This window comes from Triturus cristatus, chromosome 8, assembly GCF_964204655.1.
Source record: "Triturus cristatus chromosome 8, aTriCri1.1, whole genome shotgun sequence".
Classification (NCBI taxonomy): domain Eukaryota; kingdom Metazoa; phylum Chordata; class Amphibia; order Caudata; family Salamandridae; genus Triturus; species Triturus cristatus.
The window spans coordinates 474516044-474536256 of record NC_140591.1 but is presented as its reverse complement, the minus strand read 5'-3'; the positions used below and the strand labels follow the sequence as shown (position 1 = coordinate 474536256).

Below are 20213 nucleotides of genomic sequence, written 5' to 3'. Positions count from 1 at the left end.
TTGTCTATTATCTATATATAGTCAACAAGTGCAGATACTCCAAAGTCTGTGCTCATTGTTAGATGTACATTGTATTAATTTTGGTTTAGAAAATAACTTTTCAGTTTTTAAGACTATTTTCAGTACCAGTCCAGATGACCACTATGTCATATATAAACCAAAAACAGGATATGCTCATGTTTTGGCCCCTGAGCCCCAGGTATGCTTTCTCAAAAAGAGATTGTCATTAGTAGGGAGCAAACCCAGAGCCCCTCACAGTCCTCTGTTTTTGTCTGAACAAGGACCCACCATGCAAAAATTCATTCTTTTTAAATATAACTTCACCATCTCTAGTAGCGTTTCTGTATGGGCATAATAATTTGTCCTACGGGTTAATAAAAAGTGACGTAATGTCAGAATGCCATGCTCCATCTGTTGATAAAGGTATATAAACTAGTTTTGCCAAATGTCACAAAATACATACCGTTCTATTACCATTCATTGTCAGTCAGTCAGTCTAAAGTTTTATTGTTTGATTAATTAAAATCATCAACAGTATCATCGTCAGAGCAAATAAAACGCAGTTCATAACTCTGATGCGATATAAAACATGCACAGGGTTCAGGCGGCCCTCGTTAAGATCGTATCGTCCATTAATCAGTCACACTATTTAAAAGAATGTAATACAATATGCCTTGAAATCTAGGGAAGTCTATAAACATAGCCTACAACAGCAGAAACAGTTTAAAGTCTTCCTCCCTTCCTAGTATTCTAAAGGGCTACTTTAGTATCCTAGGAGAACTTAACCTTTGCGATTTCAATCCCCAAATCTGCTGTGTAAATGTTAACAGTAATGGGGCTAATAAACAGCCTTGTTTAATGCCTTTGCTTATATATACTTTTTGAGCTACATGTAAGGTTCATGGAATAATGGTGTTAGGTGCTTAGACCAAAATTCAATGTCATATTTTAGTAGTGTGCCGCCCGTTATAACAAATGGTGAAAACCCAGGGAATCTTCAGGAGGGGAAGGCCTAGATGGATAAAGGTCATGGAGCAGCATTTTCACGAATTGCCTTGAGTCTGGCGGGGGTGACGTCGGGGTTGGATTTAAATTAGCCGTGCTCATCGCGGCTGATTTGTATTGATTTTTTTATGTAGGCCACCCATGTTTCCTGGGATATACAATTACCTTTTTTATACGCTGTTTCTTGTAGGCTATTGGCATGAAGCCAAAATTGTGTTTGATATCTACTCCCCATTGGTGTGTATAGTTTACGCCATCCCCCATCATAGTATCTTTTCTTTGCGTCCCAGAGACTCTTCCTGTACAGTCTCCTGTTTTGGATTAGGGTAAGTTTTATTTTATTTTTTTCATTAGTTTTTTCTTGCCTATAAGCCCTATTGATTTTCCTTAAGGCTGCTTTGTTTTTTTATAAGCTCTTTATTGTACCAAAGTGTTCTGTCCATGCTGCTACGGGGGTGCACATGTTTGGATTCAGAGTTCCTACCTTTGTCCGCTAGTGTCGCTTGCATTGTATCTGACCATCAACCTATGAAATTCTTGGTCGTTCTGGAGCTTTGCTGGGTTGAGGTTTGATCTGAGTAAGTTTGCCAACGTTTAAGCTCCTTTTCTGTTAATGTGCTCCATTTTATTCTCTTCAATACTTAGGACTTTTCTTCCCCATTAGAGGTGCTGATTGTTGATCGACCTATCCCTTCTCTATATGCAACGTCAAAGCACGCTGCTTATGGGAAGTGATCACTTTGGATGCAAGTTCCTTTGTGCCAGATGTTTCAAATTGAAGTCGCCCATGAGTAGAATCCCATGTGTTGAAATCTACTTAATATGTCCTCCAATGTCTCACTCAGTGCATTTATTATTCCATATGTTGGTCTTTTGGATAGATTCAGGTTGATGTTTAGTATGAGAGTTGACTTAAATGATTGAGCCATTTGGACACCTTCCATGGTTAGTGCTTGGAATTTCGAGTTTTGTTCAATTATGTTTACTTCAACATTTAAGACAGTTGATATCTAAGTAACCAAACCCCCCGATGGCCTTCCATGTAAGCTGTTTTTTCTGCTGGTTGGGATACTTTCTCATATCCGTCTAATGTCAGTGAGCTCTGACTCCAGGTTTCTTGAATGGCAATTGCATCCTGTCTTGAAGTTTAGGGAGTCGGTGTCGCAGGTGATTTTTTTTTTTGATAAACAAATTTTATTGGGTTTACAAAAGGCATCAGCCAGTCAACAAGACCCCATGATAACAGAGAAATAGAAGCAGTGGTCTGATCAAACCAGTGGCATATAAGACCAAAAGGACAAGTTCTGGAGCGTCCCCAACTAAATTAAACCATACCCCCCAACCACGTCCCCCAGACCTTACGAAACTTCTTGGGACAGCCACGTGCTGCATACATGGTCTCCTCCTGCGTGGCGCACCAGTCAACTCCAGTCCGCCATTTCCCAACAGTGGGAGGTTCAGGGCAGTTCCATGCAGTCGCTATGTCCCTCTTTGCCACCACCAGTGCCGTAGTGTAAAAAATCTTTTCGTTCCTGGACCCGTCCAGCCCATCTGTGATGCCTAAGAGAGCGTGCTTCGGATCATGCAGGATCTCCCACCCCAAAACCTCTGTTATTTCCTCCTAAATGTCCCCCCAGAATCTCGTCCGGCGTGGACACGTCCATACCATATGGAAAAAGTCAGCTGGCTCATCACCACATCTAGCGCAGGCGGGGGTTGGCTGGAGCCCAGCACGGTGTAAGCGCGCCGGAGTCAGGTAGGTGGCGTGTAAAAAATATAGCTGTATCATGCGCAATCTGGCGGAGCCAGTGATGGTCCTGGGGGCCATAAGGGCATCGCTCCAGTCCTCCTCCTCCTCCTCCACCAAAGAGCCCACCCATTCCTCCCATTGAGTCCATAGCTGGTCGAGGGATGTTGGGGTGTTAATAAGTGTCTGATAGATGCGGGAGATTGCCTCCCCCCGATCACCCAGCATGATTTGAGGCAGGTGATTTGTTTTAAGCCTGCCACATTCCATGCTATTAAAGTTAGTTGGTACATGTGCATGCATTAGTCATAGTTAATGGGGGGGATCGATGCATGACATTATTGTTGTTTCGTTTCCAGGCGTGATTGCAGCAAATCGAATTCTGGCTATGTCTTCTGAATTTATGTACCTTAATGTTGGGACATGTTGTAGTAAGCATATAATATTTACTCTGTTAAGTATATCTTTCTTACCTCTTGAGATATAATTTGGGCTGAATGTTGTTTCCTGGAGATGATTCTCTAGCCCGTTGCTGATGCTCGCACTTCCAGCATGGGAGTCTAGATGTTTGTATTGCAAGTGTAGTGTGAAGGGTCCGGAGGTGTTGAGGCTGCCAGCTGTCGTTGTACATGGTATGGTTGCTGACAAGTTGATTCACTAAGTGCTTTGGGGGCCACAGGAACTAATGCTGTATGGCAAGTCATCTGGTTGGAGCTCGCAGTTCCAGATGGGTGACTACCTTCCTTAACGGTAGTTGGGGTAGTCATTTCCTGAGGCGCCCTTTGGCAGGCTATGATGTTATTTTCATGTCTTGGTGTCATTCTATATCGTCCAGTTTGTTAAGAATGCCTTCACTGTCCTGTACAAAAGAGGGTAGATTATATACAAATGGTTGTAAAAATATTTCAATGTATTGGCCATATTTTCAGTATGGCACCCATTCCCCGAAATCATAGGCCTTCCTGGTGAAAACACTCCTGTTTTGTGCGCTTTTGATAGAATATATATAAGAATGAACTTTCCAAAACATATATTATTTTTCTCCTTCCATTTTGCCAATTGCTTATTGGTCTATCGGACTATTGAATGAAATGTATTGGAACTCAGTTTCTCATAGCTTTGAGCACTCCATAACTACCTCAAGATTTCGTTATTATAATCTTAATCAATCTTATTCATAATCACAATGTTCCCATCTTTTTCTTCTTCACCTATTACAATTGCATCCTCATTTCTTAAACCTATAATTGTCTCCTTTTTTTATTTTGGATCATTTAGTTTTTTAAATGTATCATAGGTAATGGCCTTCCTTTCCTCAAGTAAATACACCTTTGTTGTGACTTTACTGTAAAGTTCTTCACTGTGTTGGTCCACTGGATCTGATGGCATGTATTTTGAGTTCTTTCTAAGCCCATTTTCCAGGCTCGTGACCCCTTCTGTTCTAAACTCATTCAATCTCTTTCAATATTATCTTCAACATCAGTGAAAGATAACAAGGGTTGAATTCCAAAAACATCAGATATGGATTGATTTGATGGTCTGGATCTATAAACTATAGACTTTAACTGATTGTGCGAATGATTGAAATAGATTTTTAAAAATCCTTTTTTCTAAATTTTGATGAATTTGCACACATCCACTTTTGAAAATATTCTTTATTCAGCCATACAGAATACAAGACCTTTGCTCTTCGCATCTCCTTCATTATCTAATGGTCTATTTGACAGATTAATTATTGGGAGGTTGTTTCCATTATGATTTTTTTTGTTGGCCAATCCAGGGAATCACTGTCGTGAATCTCCAAAGAATCAACTTTTTGGCCAGGCACTTCCCTTGTGCCTTTATTTCCTTGTTCTAGCCCTAAAAAAACAGGTAAGTAGACCAGTCTGGTTCATGTAACCCATCTTTCTCAGATGTCCTCTGTATTTATTTTGTTGTCCGTTTCTCCATGTCAGCTGTTCTGTAATCTAGTACAGAGACCACACAGTGTTTTGCCAGGTTATCTACCTGCACACAATGGCACTTTACTCTAGTCCCGACCTTTCTCTAACAACTTCCTAGCTTATTCCCTCAATTTTTAGTCACGTGTCCTATCCAAGTTCCCCACATAACTTTCCAGAGAATTCCATGGCCAGTTCTGATATCAAACCATCACTTTGCTACGAATATTGTGGCATCATGCAATCACTCTGATGCCCGTGGGTGCCTCATTGCTCTACCAGTAATGCACCTCATTGGATTCATAGCCTCGGAAAAGCCTCCACGGAGATACTGGGTGGTCATATACATTTCTTTGCCCACTTCCTTCTAGTCAGGTGCTTCCACCCTGATATAGATCCAGTAACCTCTGCAGCTGAGTGCTTTTCTTTTTCAGATAAAGTATTGAAATGTTTCAGCTCTTGGATTTGGCCCATTCCACCAATGCAATACACAAAAGGTGATGGGAGGCTGCTTACAGTAAGTCTAACCACTGACAGTAGCTCGGGTAGCACTCTATCCCATCGTTCTTTTGCTCACCATGCCACCTCAGTTTGGACCCAGCTATATGCTCCTCATGGGAGCAGTCCAGCCTGAACTGGCAAGGCTGGTCCTCTCTGAAGGGCTTTGGAATACTACTAAGGAAACATTGAGTAGGATGTATTTTGATCTCTTCAGAATGAAAGTCCATCACCTTCCTTTATTCTTCGATCCTTTATTTAAGGTGGTAGAGTACACTTTCCACCATACCCTTATTCTAGCTTTTAATTCAGAACCTTCCTAGTTTGACAGGTCGGGGAGCCCCTGAGACTTTCTGTTTCTAAACCATTCATAGTTTTTCACATGGACAAAGCCATCCATCTGTTTTAAAAATGCTCAAAGATTTCTCTTTATTTGACCTTGTGCTAGTTGAGCTTAGACAATAATTGACCTTTCACATGCTCGTATGTATTACAAAGGGTCGTTTTTCCAAGGCAAGCACCATTCTGCACTTGCTGGATCATTTCCTGCACTTCCCAATGCTTTAACATCCGATGGTCACTCCTACCACTTGATGTCTAAGCTCATTTCCTTTGTGCTCCGGCTGACTGTAGGCTTCAGTAATGTGGCGCAAATGCAAGATCGTGAAGTCTGGCATAGTGCTATTCATTCACAACCATTCGTAGTCTTTTGCTGCATAATTCTTCCCGCTTTTTTGCTATTAAAACTGACAATATGAGTGAATAAGAATTCTGTACTCGCGTGGTATCTCTTGAACACTTGGTCTACAGATTTTCCTGTTCTCAATGACCATCATACTTCTCTGACTATATCGTCATTTGATAAGAGACTGTAGTGTGGTCGAACACTCAGAAGGGAAGGAACACATATGCCATTAGGGATTATGTGTTCTTATTGTATTTGAACAGGTTTTTGAAGCAGCCTTGATGATCATTCTCAATAGTTAGGAATAGGAATGAGTAGAAGGAGTAAAGGCATTGAAGTGGGTGAGTAAGTAGTCTTTACTTTACACTGACTAGAAAGGGGTTAGATGATCGGGGGTAACATCAGGACCACCAGCTGGTGACTGTGCTGGTATTTGGAGGCTGCAGGATTAAAGGTTGCATACAACGCATCTTACAGTATGGGACTTAAGACCACTGTAGCATTGTTAGCTAAGTTATGACACGAGTGAGTAGCATTATCTAGAAGAGCTGCTTGAACACCTCTAAAAGGCTCGTATGTTCGAGGCACAGACCTTTGTGCAGAATGGGACAGTCTTTTGCAAGCACTCATACCCTTCAACACTAGAAGATGATTATAGCTCTGTATGACCCTCAGTCTCGCATCCCTGGCACAAAGTCCCTCTCTATCTAATAACACTGTGTTCTAGTTTATACGTTCGGTCTAAAAAAATGTGAACGTTTTCAAAGTAAACAATTAGTAGTGAAGCGCTTCAAACCTTTTGCTCAACTTACATTTTGTGAAACATTGCTTATTTAAAAAACAAAAAGCGAGAACTCAAGATATCAATTTCTATGAAACCTTTTTCATTATTTAATAACAATTACTTAAAGAGAATTCAAAATGTACAGAAAAAACTAGAATATATTCAAGCAGACTCAATTATCATGTTGCAGTCAGTAACAACATTAATTGTGTTTTTATATTTAAAACATGCATGTAAATAAACAAACTATATATAATTAAAAAGTGGGATACCTAAGAGAGAAAATATCATGATTAATAGATGGTGTAACGTAAGGCAATGCAAAAATGTGGGAAATGGGGTGGGGAAGGGTAGAATAGTGATGAACACTATGAAGGTCAGATCATAGGTGGGCATCAACACACCCAGGGTGTTTTCCAAGTCTCTCTGGCTATCCCAAAAACCCTTTGAGACTAAGCTGAAGCATTAAGGGGCCCCCATCCCTGACTTTCCCCAATATTCTTCTTTAAGGCTTAGAGAGCCAGCAGGAAACGGGGCTGGCAGTAACCTCCGTTCGTAAGTCCTCTAACTTCATGATAGCCTCTAAAGAACGCGATAAGCACCTTGATGTTACGTGGCATCTGCCACAGCCTGCTTTTTGCTGTATGGCGAATCGTGTTACGCTGATCCTGAAGACCCTAATGACCTGACATTGCTACTTTTGTTAATGATGTAATGTACCACAGAGGGTGACTGGACCTACAGGGAAGTTATTATTTGATACACACTTCTGACTTCCATCTGTGTGGGCCGGTAATAGTACTAGGGTCCGGGCAGCGTCTAACATTAAGATGGTGTGCTGTTGTTGCCCTGCCTCTGAATGCTGCCACACAAGATTTTCACTGAGTGGTGATTTAATATATCTTTCAATCCATATGAACTGCTGTCAACAGTAATAGCACAGAGATCTAGTGCTAATGCTTCCTGGTTCTGCCCAAATTCCCCCCCTTTGTTTAAGAGTTTATGCAGAGGCTTCATGACAGTGACAAAGTTCTTCTCAAATATGCTATAATACTGGAGTCCTACAAAGGACATTAACTGGGTTTGTGTGGTTCAGGAGCATTTTTGATTTTTTGGACTAATGAATCCTTGGAAACTTCTCCTTTTGCAAACATTGATTGTCCCAAATACTCAACTGTGGTGTCGAGCAAGTTGCATTTCTCAGCACAAAGAATCAGACCTTTTTTGGAAAACATGGAGCAAACTTCATGTAGGCTGTTGTATTGCTTTGCAGTGTCATTGTGTAAAAGCTAAAATGTCACCCAGGAAGCATTTTACACAGTTATCCATATTCCATAATAGGTGGAATACAGATACTTAAGACACAAGACTACGTGGCATCCTTTTGTATTGAAACAAGCCAAAGGGATTTATGAAAGCAGTGAGACTTCTTAATTCATCAGCTAGTTCAATTTGGTTGTAGACATTTCTCAGATCTTGGTAGAGCGGATTGAGCTTCTTCCAAAAGTGTGATCATATCATTTATTTTTGGCAATGAGTGTCTGTCAGTGATGATGCAGGTGTTTAATGCACTCAGATTCACATATGAGTTACCATTGTTTTTCTTTGCAAGGACAGTGGGTGAAGTCTATTGGCAAGCCTGTCTTTTCTGTTGGAGTTTTTCGGATAGGACTTGTAAAATCTTACAAACTCAAATGTGCCCTCTCCTTAGTCTCTGTTTCACAGATGTGGAACCTTCCTCGAGTTTGCCTACAGTGGACAAACCCTTGTAGCTTTCCTAAGCTGCTATAGAACATTTTTGGGTAGGATTGAACGATTTGGGGGCTTAGGTCTAGATTCATTGCATGAAATGTAAGTGGTGCGTTACTGAAATTTGGTAAATAGATATATAGTGGCTAAGGTAAAACATTCAATCCACAAATACAGAGCAAATGGCCCACAATAAAAAAATAAAATAAAACGGTAACCTTCGGATTAACTGTGCTCTGCTCTATCTGTTAAGTACCAGTTTGCCATCATCTGTGATGTAATATTTAATTTTGTAGATTATCGAAAAAAATATTTGTAAAAGATGTTAAATGTGTTTAACTCTATTGGAATTATTATGTGGTTTGCTCGGAAATCTGTCTTCACCTCAGGAAGAAGAGGAGATAAAAATGCAGGCAGCCAAAGATGGAGATACAGAGACTGAACCCACGTTAGGAACAAGTGAAGATGTCCAACAGCACTCTAACGCAGGACCTGTAGAAACCAACATCAGGATAGCAAGGAAGCCTACTGCCTACGGAACCTGGGAAGAAATCAAAGAGGAAGAAGACCCATAGTACGTATCAGTATATATCCAATTGTATCATTGTTTTTTGCTTTGTGCGTTTTATTCTTCATCATTAGATTGTCAATAATATAAACGGAGAATTACCCCCACCTGAAGCCAGTATTCCAAAAAAGAACTAGATTATCTCAAAGAGAAAGCTTCACTTTCTAAAATAAAGAGCAAACTTTTTAAACACTGTTTTTGAATAGCAGATTTGAAAAGATAAGCCAGCAATCGGTGAAACCTTTATTTAAATCTCTCCTAAAAAAATTGAGAGATTTAAAAAAATTGAGTCAGATATGCAGAAGCCTCCCCAAAGAGGAATTTGACATTGTCACTTTGACAGAGAATGCTTCATGGCCATCCCATAGTGCAGGGCTAATTAAAGTAAATATATGTTAAGCCAAGATCCCTACAAAAGATTCTCTGCTTATCTATTTTTTCCAATGAAATACATTTTTGAAAGAGAAAGCGATTCAGAGTGAAGAACAAGTCTGCACCCGTGCCTCTAGAGGGGCCCAGAAGTCCAAATGTATTCCCTGGAGATCTCTGTACTGTTTATTGCCAGGTCTGGCTTTCAGCCAATACCACTAGACCCAGAGTGGTGAAGAACAGCACTGCTCCTCCTCTCCCATGTCCACCAGGGCACCACTGCTCCAGTCGGCATCTGACCTTGGTAGCAGGTAAAGGTTCCTCCCAGTAAGAGAAATAGAAATCTTTCTGCTCCCACAAATGGGACAGGGATATTATTTCCACAATTTCCTTGTATGTAAAAGTGAAGAGATCACTGCTTCATCTTGAACAGGGCTTGAACCAATCCCCTCCCTTTTAGAAAAACAAGATGCTGACTTTGGCTCAGGTGTTTGCAGCTTTCCAGCAAAAGTAATAGCTGTGCTAGTTGACCTTCAGTTTGGCTATTTCCCTAAACTTGTCCTAGCCGAACAAAGGAGGTACTTCAGATTCACAGTGGGAAGTTAGCAGCACTAGTAAGGATGCTGCCTTTTGGTCTCAATCCCACGCTCAGATCTTCTCCGTGATTCTTGCCCAGGGGGCGGACCTTGTGCAGCACTGTTATCCATACCTTAACTATTGCCACACCCCAAGGCCATGAATGGTGGAAATTGATGGTGTGCCTGACATACTGTTGTATATTGGGGTCATTTACCTTGATTGGTACTATCGAAAGGGATTCAGTTCTTAGGAGCTTTTGTATTCCTGCCTGATGAAAACCTTTCTTCTCCTCGAAGTTGACAGTCACCAGCAAAACAGCAGATCATTTCGTTTTAATACCTTGAGTCCTATTTACGTGTACATATATTATGGAGCCATGCAATCAAGGCATTTTAGCATTCCAGTGCTAGAAGAAACTCCAGAAAAATAATATACAAAGATACATAAAAGGAATATAGTGTTGTAGTGTGGATCAACACCTTTGACACAGGCAAATACCAGACACCGTGAGGGATTTTGCGGGGAGAAGCACAAGATTGGCTTGCTCTTGATTTTTGAAATGCAAGTGAAACTCTGATTCTTCCATAGTTTGTCTAATCTTTAAATTGAGTGATCATTTGTCGATGATGTGCACATTCCATATCGCAGACCACTACACCTGTAAGCAGGCATTTCTACGATTCTCCAGCACTTTGTCATGGTGCAAGCAGCAAGAAAGATTGAAATGAATTATTTTATCAGGAAGCTCAGTCACCCTAAGGTAACCACTAACGGATAGAAAAGCAAATAAAAACCTGTCTCATATTTTATACAACTATGGATTACCTTCCAAAAGCAATTTACTGACCAATTTATGTGACCCTTGACCCCTTGTTGCTGGCAACCTCGCCAGTAACCTGTGGGGCCCACATATGTGGTCTGCAGCCTCACTGTGACCTGTCTATTTATGTTGAAAAGACATTAAGCACTACCTTGATATAGAATATTGGTTCAAGAATCATATGAAATGTTTATGAACATTTCTTTTGAGCAGCTCATCTTATATTTGTGCGTCAGTTGAGAAGGTCACAAAACAATGGTTCTGGTGTGGCCAAAAGGTCCAATAATAAAGTGATCCTACGGAGAGCATTTATGATTAGAGAATTGAAAATTAATTACTTTAAAGGAGCAAAAACAATGTACATAGGGACATAAGTCAGTTCATGTGAAACATTAATTTCCACAACAATAGTATTCAGGTGCTCACACATTAAGTGAAAGAAGCGTGACGTGCAAAGTGATGGTGAAGTTTAAAATAATGGCATCGCATTGACAACAATTGTATAAAACTCCTCCAAAAACTTTTTGTACAATATGAAGAGTTTTTTGTTGTATGGGGTCAACGGCGTTTCGATCTCAACTGTTCGAGATCATCATCAGGACATATAACGGGTGAGCAAGCTGAATTGGTGCAATTATTCGTACCGCAAAAATGGGCCGAGTTGTAGGCAAAACAGTTGAGGGCTTCAGAAAACAGCTGAGGGTAGGCGAGTTCACCCAGGTTAAATCGCTGAAGATACGAGCGTGAGAATGTCACGTGTGGATAAGCTTGGAAGGCAGGGTCAGCTGTATTAGTTAGGCTTAACAATTTGCTGTCGATTTGTATTTAGTTAAAGTCAATCCCAGTTCATATCATGGGTGAGGAGCTCAGCGCGTCTTGCTGCTTGGGCTGTCCGCGTTTAAAGCGAGATAAAACGCGGACAGCCCAAATACAAATCTGCAGCAAATCGTTAAGCCATCAGCAGAAGCCTCAGACAATGGCGTGACACCACAAGAGGCGAGGTAAGCCTCCCGGTCCGCCGGATCGGTTGCCTCCTTGGAGTACAAGTGCTGATAAAACTGCCAGAAAGACTCCACAATGAGGGCGTCAGCAGTTTGCTCCACCGCCCGAGCATCCCGAATAGACTGAACTTCCGCGCGTTGCATGTTCGCTCGAAGCCTGTGGGCCAATAACCTCCCCCCTTTATCCCCGCTAAGGTAAAATTTATGCCGTAGACGTAACAGAGCATACTCGGCCCTGTCAAGATCCAGATGCTTCAGCATACGCCGCTTCGCCTCTAACTCTCGCCACACCCGCGGCGCTCCGGTGCGCTTATGGATGGACTCTAGGGCCCCCACCTCATGTTCCAGTTCCGCCCTCTTTTCCCTACGAAGACGCTCAAATGCAGCTGCCAGCGCAATGAACTCCCCCCGCACCACCAGCTTGAGAGCTTCCCTGACCGCCGCAATCCAATGTAGTGCCCTGATCGTTAACCGCCAAGTAAGTAATGATCGCTTCACGGATCCGAGCAACCGTGGAGTCCGAGTTGAGCAAAGAATCGCGCAGGCGCCAGCCAGACGGGGAGGGTCGGACCGCTGGAGAACTGAGCTGCACAGAGATGAGGGCATGATCGGACAGGGAGCAGGAGCGATTGTCGAATCCGAGAGAGCGGGCAAAAGGGAGGTGGAGGCAAAGAAATGATCAAGGTAGGCATAAGTTTTGTGCGCCGCTGAATAGAAGGTATAATTGCGCTCAGTAGGGTGTTGTAGGCGCCATACGTCATGCAGACCACCATTGCTCAACCATTGTCTGCCCCTGGGGGAGAGAGCGCCTGCTTGGTGCAATCGCTGCCCCGACCTATCAAGACCCGCATCCATCACCAGATTCAGGTCCCCCCTCACCAGAGAATCCGGCGAGGCCAGTATCTCAGAAAAGGCCCTCTTTAGGAAAGACTCTTGGTGGTCATTCGGGGCGTAGATGGACCCCACAGTAAAGCACATGTCCCCCCACTGCACACGAAGCGCCAAAAGCCTCCCTTTCAAGTCAGCAACCTGGGCAAGAACCTTACAATGAGCACGCGCACTAAAAAGGATAGCCACCCCGTGCTTCTTAGCCGCTCCGGAAGACCACACCTGCAGGGGGAAGCGACGATCTTTCATCCGCTTAACATCCTTCGAGAGAAGATGAGTTTCCCGTAACAAACACACATCACCCTCCAAGAGGGATAGGATAGCTGAGCGCTTAACCGGATTATTTAAGCCCCGAACATTCAAGCTCACCACTTTAAGACTTTTGCTCATAAAAGACGTGGGAAAGAAAGGCTATGATCAGGCGCAAGAACCCAGAGCCAGTAGAGAGACTCACCAGTAAGGACTCGGAAACAAACAAACCCCCACCCCAAAGAGGACTGATGCGGAGCCCCAACACATTCCCAAAAACACCCCGGACCCCCCACCCCCAATCCCAAAGGCAACAAACACAGCAGACATAGGAAAGCCATTGCAGAACCCAAAGACCCCAAAAGGGGACGACAGTCTAACAGATAGAGCCAACGGTATGGGGAACGTGGAACCCAGGAGGACAACCCCTCGGCACAAAGGGCATCAGCCATCCAACCCCACAGGGCAGTTGACGACCAGCATCCCCCACCAAGGACCTCCGCCCCCCCGGCGCCGCCAGAGAAAAACCACCTGATGCAGCTCTAGAGGGTTCATGGAGCACCGTTGCTGTCCGTCACCTGCACTACCGAAGTGACCGCCGCCTCCCGTTCCAGGAGACTAGTGGACACATTGGGCCCCGAGGGCCAGGGGGGAGCTGCCAACCCGCTGCCAGCCATCCGAACGCCTACGCCGCCGCGCAGGCGCGTCAGCTACCCCAGCCGGAGAGGAGGGCCGCTCCAGTCCCAGAGCCACATAAGCTGCAGACAACGAAAGTAGCTGATGCAATTTGCCTTGGTGCTTAAAAATAAGACGGAAGGGATGGCCCCACGAGTACGGAATGTTATTCTCGCGCAGGTGAGTAGTGATGGGTCTGAACTCCCTACGCTTCACCAGGGTGGAAGCAGCTAGGTCTTGGAAGAGGGTTGGTTGGTGACCACGGAACCGCATCGGGCTATGCTCACGAGCCTTGCGTAGAATCTGCTCCTTAAGCTGAAAGTCGTGCACGCACACCAAGATGTCTGGAGGGGGGGCCCTCGGACCCCTCGGCAAGCCAACGCGGTGCACGCGATCCATCTGGATGGCCCTCTCCGTCTCCTCCCCGAGAATCTGACGGAAAAGCTGGAGCACATACTCCCGGAGATCATCCCCCTCGCCCTTCCATGGCACTGCGCGGATTCTAATGTTATTCCGGCGGGACCGATTTTCAAGGTCCTCGACGGAGGCCTGCAAGTCTAGATTTTGCTCTCTGAGACGAAGGACATCTTGCTGAAGCTGGTGCATATCGTCCTCACGTCCTAAGTTGTGCTCCTCCACGGTGGTGACGCGGTCCCCGAGAGCATCCACGTCGCGCCACACCTCACGATCAGATGAGAGCTGGGAGCGGAGCTCCAGGATGTCCTTCTTAATGGCAGAGAAGAGGTCGAGCATAAAGGCCTTAGTAGCCGGCTGGTCACTGTCCTCAGGTGTTTGCGAGGGGGGAACCGGCTGAGAGGAGGCCTGCCCCCCAGACCGCTGCAGAGCATCCTTCGGAATCTTATCACGCCGAGCCTTAGTGGAAGACATGGCGGCTGCCCGGGTTCTCAACCGACCAACACAGGCAGACCGGCCCCTGGATTCGAAGCAGGGGGCCACGCACCAACACCACCCTTGCCCGGCTGCAAAACGCTGACTGGGCACCAGCCCCTTCCCCGACCGCCGACTTGCGGCCCGAACACCACCCCTGTTCAAGCAGCCAAGGCCCCTCAGTCGTGTGACAGCACGTGGCACACCAGCAACTGCAACAAGAGGCTTCCACCCTCTGGGCCCAGCAGGCTTCCCACCGGCCCTCCACCGAGGGGCACCAGCCACCTAGCACCGCCCGCCGATCCACGGGCCGAGGAACGGGCCCAGGAACCAGGGACACTGGCCCCTCAAACCCCAGCCAGGCCCTCCGACACTCCGACAAGGCCGGGAGCCCCTGCACAGTCTCAGCTCTCCACCACTCAAGGGTGCCGCTATCCCCGAGGCCACCCGGAGCACGACCTCCGCCGTCGACCAGAGGGACCCCAGCCAGGACCCGGGCACACCCCAGTCTCCGCTCACACCGTCCGCCGAAATGCGGACCAATCAGGCCTCACCACCGACCCCTCGCTTAAGTGCACTGGGCCAAAAGCGTCTCCCTCCGGACCACAGGCCAAAATGCAGGCCCCGGGCCAACTCCATCCGAGGCCGCGCAGGTAACGCACCAACAGCTCCCTCACTGCAATTCACACCCAGGCCGCATGGAGCACCGTCGCCAAGGGCCGGCCTCAAGTCCCAGCCAAGCCCCTGCGCACCCCAGCAGCGACCGGTCCCTCGTCCGCCGAAATGTGGACCGAGCAGCGCCCCCAGAAGCCAGCACTCACCGGGGTGTAGAGAGGCGCTTTCCACAGAGGGTGCGAAGCCCCGCCAGGCAGCGTGCGCCGGAACCAACCGCAGAGGGGCCCTCCAGCAGATCCTCGCACCTCGTGGCCTTCACTGTCGCCAGCCGTCGTGAAGGAGGTCCGCACCAGCCCCCACCGCCGGCGCCCTCAGGTCCAGCGCCGGAGTCCGCTGGGTAGCAGCTGTGCCGGGACCGGAGGGCCCCACTGGAGCCACCATGCAACGTCCCGCCTCACAGGTAAGCTTCAAGGCCTCAGAGTCTGCCGTCTGCCTCGCAGATAAGTCTCCAGGCCTCAGAGTCCGCGGGCCATATCCCCACCAGCCGCAGGCCCACACGTGCGTCAACCGCCTCACCAATATATCAAGGCCGTATTCGGCGGCCGACGCCGCCCGAACTTCACGTTTTGCGGGTCTCCACCAACGCCCCCGCCTCCACCCTGGGCACGTCAGTCAGCACCAGGCGGCCCGCGTACTCCGATCCCACAGAAGTCGTCGCCGTGCCCGCACCGCAGGCTGCCGGGCCGCAGCAAGGCCGGGGCGGGCAGGCCCGCGTCGCACACTGGAGCCCCGGCGTTCCTGAAAACGGGGGCTCCGGGATCAGCCGGTAAGTGGGCCACTCCAGCAGGCGACAGAGCAGAAGTTGATGGGCATCAGGGGACAGGATACACAAGGCGATAGGTGGCGGCGCCGGAGAGACGGAGAAACACGTCTCACTCTGCCGCCATCTTAGCCACGCCCCGTGTTTTTCAATTCTATGCTGGATTTCAGTGCAAATATATGTTGCATGCGAGTAAAGTGTCACCTTTGTCGAGGATTGTTCTGTTTTATCCCATCTAGTGTCAAAGCTGGATATAGTGAAACATTACTTTTTTCAGTCCATGTATAGGCTTACTTTCACTATGATTGGGCCAGCAGTATTTCATCTAATGAAGGTATATGTTCCCTATAACAGTGTAATAGCTGTATTTTCCAACACTGGAGTGAGCAGGGAAGGAAACATGGGCCTGCCTCAGGCTTATACCACCTTCCTTCAGTACCACAGTGATGCATGGAATGTGAACAGGTTTTCAAAACTGTTGTGCTATTTTAGAGAAAGCCTTCATAGACTATCAAGGCAGATCATACTGCATTACTTCTCACTGGAGAACAAGTATGTGAGCTTCAGTAGTATAACGTTTGGTCTCTTGTAAGCCCACCCCTCTTACAGACAGATCTATAAAGGACTTTGTCCACCTTACTTGTGTTTGTTTTACCAGAAAAAACCAAAATGCTTTTGCTAAATGATTTTAAGACCCTATATAATCCTAATGTTGACAATCGCCTTATATGTCTGAACTATGGCATCTTTATTTCCTTCATCGGAAGAGGTTATTTTATAGAGTGTTCTGGAGGTTTGACTATTATGTGTCTAAAAGCATTTATTACTCTCAATATATAGAAACACAGGCATTCTATCTTGTCCACCTCCCGCTGGTAATCACTACATGATGGCAAGCCCTGGACGATCGCCCTCTCCTCAAATACTCATTGCCTAAGATTGTTTAAAAGTTATTTTAAAACCAGATGTCTTTTGCTAATGCACCATTTCCTATAGTAGATTTGGAAGTGATCGTGCTGTTTGACTCTGGAGATGGATGATATCACCCATGAAAATGGCAACTGATAGTGCTCTCCTTGTGAGCAAATTCCATTACTTGTTCTTTTGTGATGTAACTTTTGCATCAAGGGTTTATATTACGTCTTTATAAGTCAATTGGCTGTAGCAAGATAGTTCTTACTAATTCTGGTAGGGGTTCAGACAAAATTAGCCAGAATTAATTTTATCATTGTGGGGCCTGTGCCCATCTTCTTCAATACCATGTTTAAGTAGGTCTAGTATCCTCTGTTGAATACTTTCTCCCTATCCCATGACAAAAGGATTTTTTAGGTTCCATCTTTTTGCCACCACCAGGTCCTCAGCATTAAGTGTCCATCTGAAATTACTCCCAATGTGTCCCTCTTTGATAAAGCCAGCTTTCCTTGAAGATAAGAGTTTGGGCGTTATTATATCCGCACAGGATGTTAGCATTTATATGAACTATTTGTGGCTCTATTTATACACTTGATTGGTCAACACTAAACAGTTTGTTTCCCATTATCAATGTAAGGATAGAGTTCATCATGGTATTTTTAATCATACCCATTTGGAGGAATGAATGAAACACTTTAACAAGCAGAGTGGAAAAGGGGGCACTTACTATTTTATAAAATGACTTTGAGAAGCCTTCTTGGCTTTTTCTTGCCAGGCATATCTTTGACGGCCACTACTTTTACTTTATCTTCAGTAATGATCCTCCAGGGTCCTGCATTGTCTCCGTTTTAAGCGTAGGCAAAAGGGCTCAGTCTAATTTTGGTACTTTGCATAAAAAGGTCAAGATGAGTTGTACCATGAAGGTTTGATGACAGTTTTTATTTTGGTATTGGTGTGATTAAGTTGCTTGATTTATTTTCTTTTTAATAACTCATTATATTGATTTGATAGGAGCATTGGAAATCATTGTCAATACATGTTTCCTTTTCCAGTAAATAACAAATAGCAGCCAACAATAGTCAGACATTGAGCCCACAGCCTCCCAGGTGTTCCCAATCCCCTCCCCTTTAATTGCATCCCATTCTAGTGTCATTTTCATGACACCACATAGCAACGATCTCTTAGTCAGCGGCTCTAGCCCAAGAATGTTCTAATTTCTTTGTCTTGCCACCCGGCAATGGTATGTACTGGTTCCAGGCACACTCCCCGGTAGTTCCCCCCTCATCCCCCCATACCTGCCATATTTTGATGTATTTCTGGACAGCCCCATGCCTCGTACACCGATTTCTCAATACCCATGCAGCTCTCTAGACCCTTTTTAGGTCTCGCCTGAGCCAGCGCATGCGCTGGTCTGGCGAGACATTTAATAAGTGGGCTGTAGAAATCTGACCACACGCTTTTGCTTGTGGCCTAAAGCTTGCGGTTACGCGCACAAGCGCCATCTGGCTTTTCGTCATGGCTCATTAAGCGCATCGCTCGCGGCACCCTTACATCGCGATCACTTTTGCCGCCGCGCGCACCACTTGCAGGCTTTTTTTAATTTCCTTTTTCCGCGCACACAACTCCTGGGCTTGTCTGCCTCATAGCACGGATAGTTCCTGCTTCTTTGGTATGCGCTTTGAAGCCCTGCGGCTACGGGTTGGGTGCTTAGAAACTGCTGTGGTGTATGTTGAGAAACCTGCAAACTCGCACAATAATATAATTAAAATTTCCCAGAGCGCCATGTCGTGCTTTAACTTTTATAAAGGAGGCAGGCGCCTTGCTTTATTCTCCGGCATGGAGAATGTGCAGTGAATGCGGGCGTGCTGAACAGGGCTATCGGGCATGTGTAATTATTAAATGCATCGTCCTGGAGCCCTATAATATGCTGCTGGGTCTAGAGGGACGACCCCATGCTGCCACCTGCCTACTGATTGCCTTCTACATAGCGAGTTGCGTTATTGTTGTGGGTGTTCCCTCCCCGGTGCAGACAAAGTTCATTCGCACCTACACTTTAATTTGCTACACCTCCCCGCTACTATTCATCACCTTCGGGTACTTGTGGCCATAAAGCCTGCATCTTCAGTGCAAAAGCCTAGGCAATTGCAGTACGCAGGACTCCCTCTGCATTCCGTTTGCCACTCCAACCGCGCCACTCCTCTCCCAGGCGCCAGCATCCTCCCTGCCGTCTACCAGTCTCAAATGAGGCAGGTCCCCTGTAATACAAGCATTTACAATGCAATGGTCTCGGCATTGTTAAAGTTAGAGCTATTGGCATTGCTCATGACATTATTTTTGTTTTTGTTTTTAAAACATTTAAAGAAACGGCATTGTAATTTACAATGTCAATAGCTTAATCACTCTCAAATGCAAGACCTATTGCATTTGCACCCAAACACAGAGCCACCCACACAGAGCCACTCACATAGAGCAACCCACACACAAATAGAGCCACCCACAGAGCCACCTACACACACACACACACACACACACACAGGTAGTTATATGGAGACACAGAGCACAGTTAATCATTGCCTAAATGCCAACTTCGATTAATGCTTTAATGCTACCTGCCCCAATGCCTTAGGCCTCTAATAAAGATCAGGATTTTGGTCCTGTTGATTAGCCACCAAAATGCTGTATTACAGACATCTAACTTTGGGACTCAAAGTAAGCCAACATGAGTGTGATCAATTATTTCCCATTAGCCAAATCTATTTCTTGACAAACAAGCGTTTGCAGTGCAATAGGTCTCGCAGTTGCGAGTGTTTAAGGCATTAGCATTGTAATTGACAATGCATCTTATTTATACGTTTTAAACAAAGATAAATAACAATGCTTTTTATTTACAATACCAATAGGTTAAGCCCTCGCAAATGCAAAACATATTGCCTTGCTTCCTGTTGCAGCACAAGAGAAGGAGCAAACTAAGATATCAGCTGCAGTGAGCAGCACCGATTAAAAGAAAGGCGCAGCTCGCCGAAGTCTGTTTTTTCAATATTGTAAGATTTTGGTAAGCAGCGCGCCGCCTGTGGCACTCTGCTTAATAAAAGCTTACAATATTGAAAAAATTGACTTCGGCGAGCCGCGGCAAAGAAAAATAAAATGCGTGGCTCACCGAAGTCTATTTTTTCAATATTGTACGATTTTGGAAAGCAGGGATGCAGTCGCTGCAGCTTGAGTGGCCTCGTTTGACGCTGGATCGGGACTTGCTGCGAGATCCGGGCCTGGGGATCCACCGTCGCTTTTTCCGTTAAACGTCTCCTCTTGCCCCACAGTACTGCTCGGGGGCCCCACAGGCTCCGGGGTCACTTGCATGCACTCAGCCGCGGGCTGCCCGCCTCCCCCGCCAGGCATTTCGCCAGCGGAGTGAACGGGGGAG

The 20213-nt window shown here is 45.6% G+C and overlaps 1 protein-coding gene across 3 annotated transcripts in view; it reads left to right on the top strand.

Annotated features, from left to right (window-relative positions):
* Nucleotides 1–20213, top strand: part of WBP4 (WW domain binding protein 4) — a 304942-nt gene that overhangs the window by 222473 nt on the left and 62256 nt on the right. For 2 of the 3 annotated variants that reach the window (XM_085621969.1, XM_085621967.1), the window contains exon 9: nt 8798–8982. In XM_085621969.1, coding sequence (XP_085478095.1) covers nt 8798–8982 — 185 coding nt within the window. The remainder of the gene's footprint in view (nt 1–8797; nt 8983–20213) is intronic. The other variant, XM_085621968.1, reaches the window with a different exon arrangement.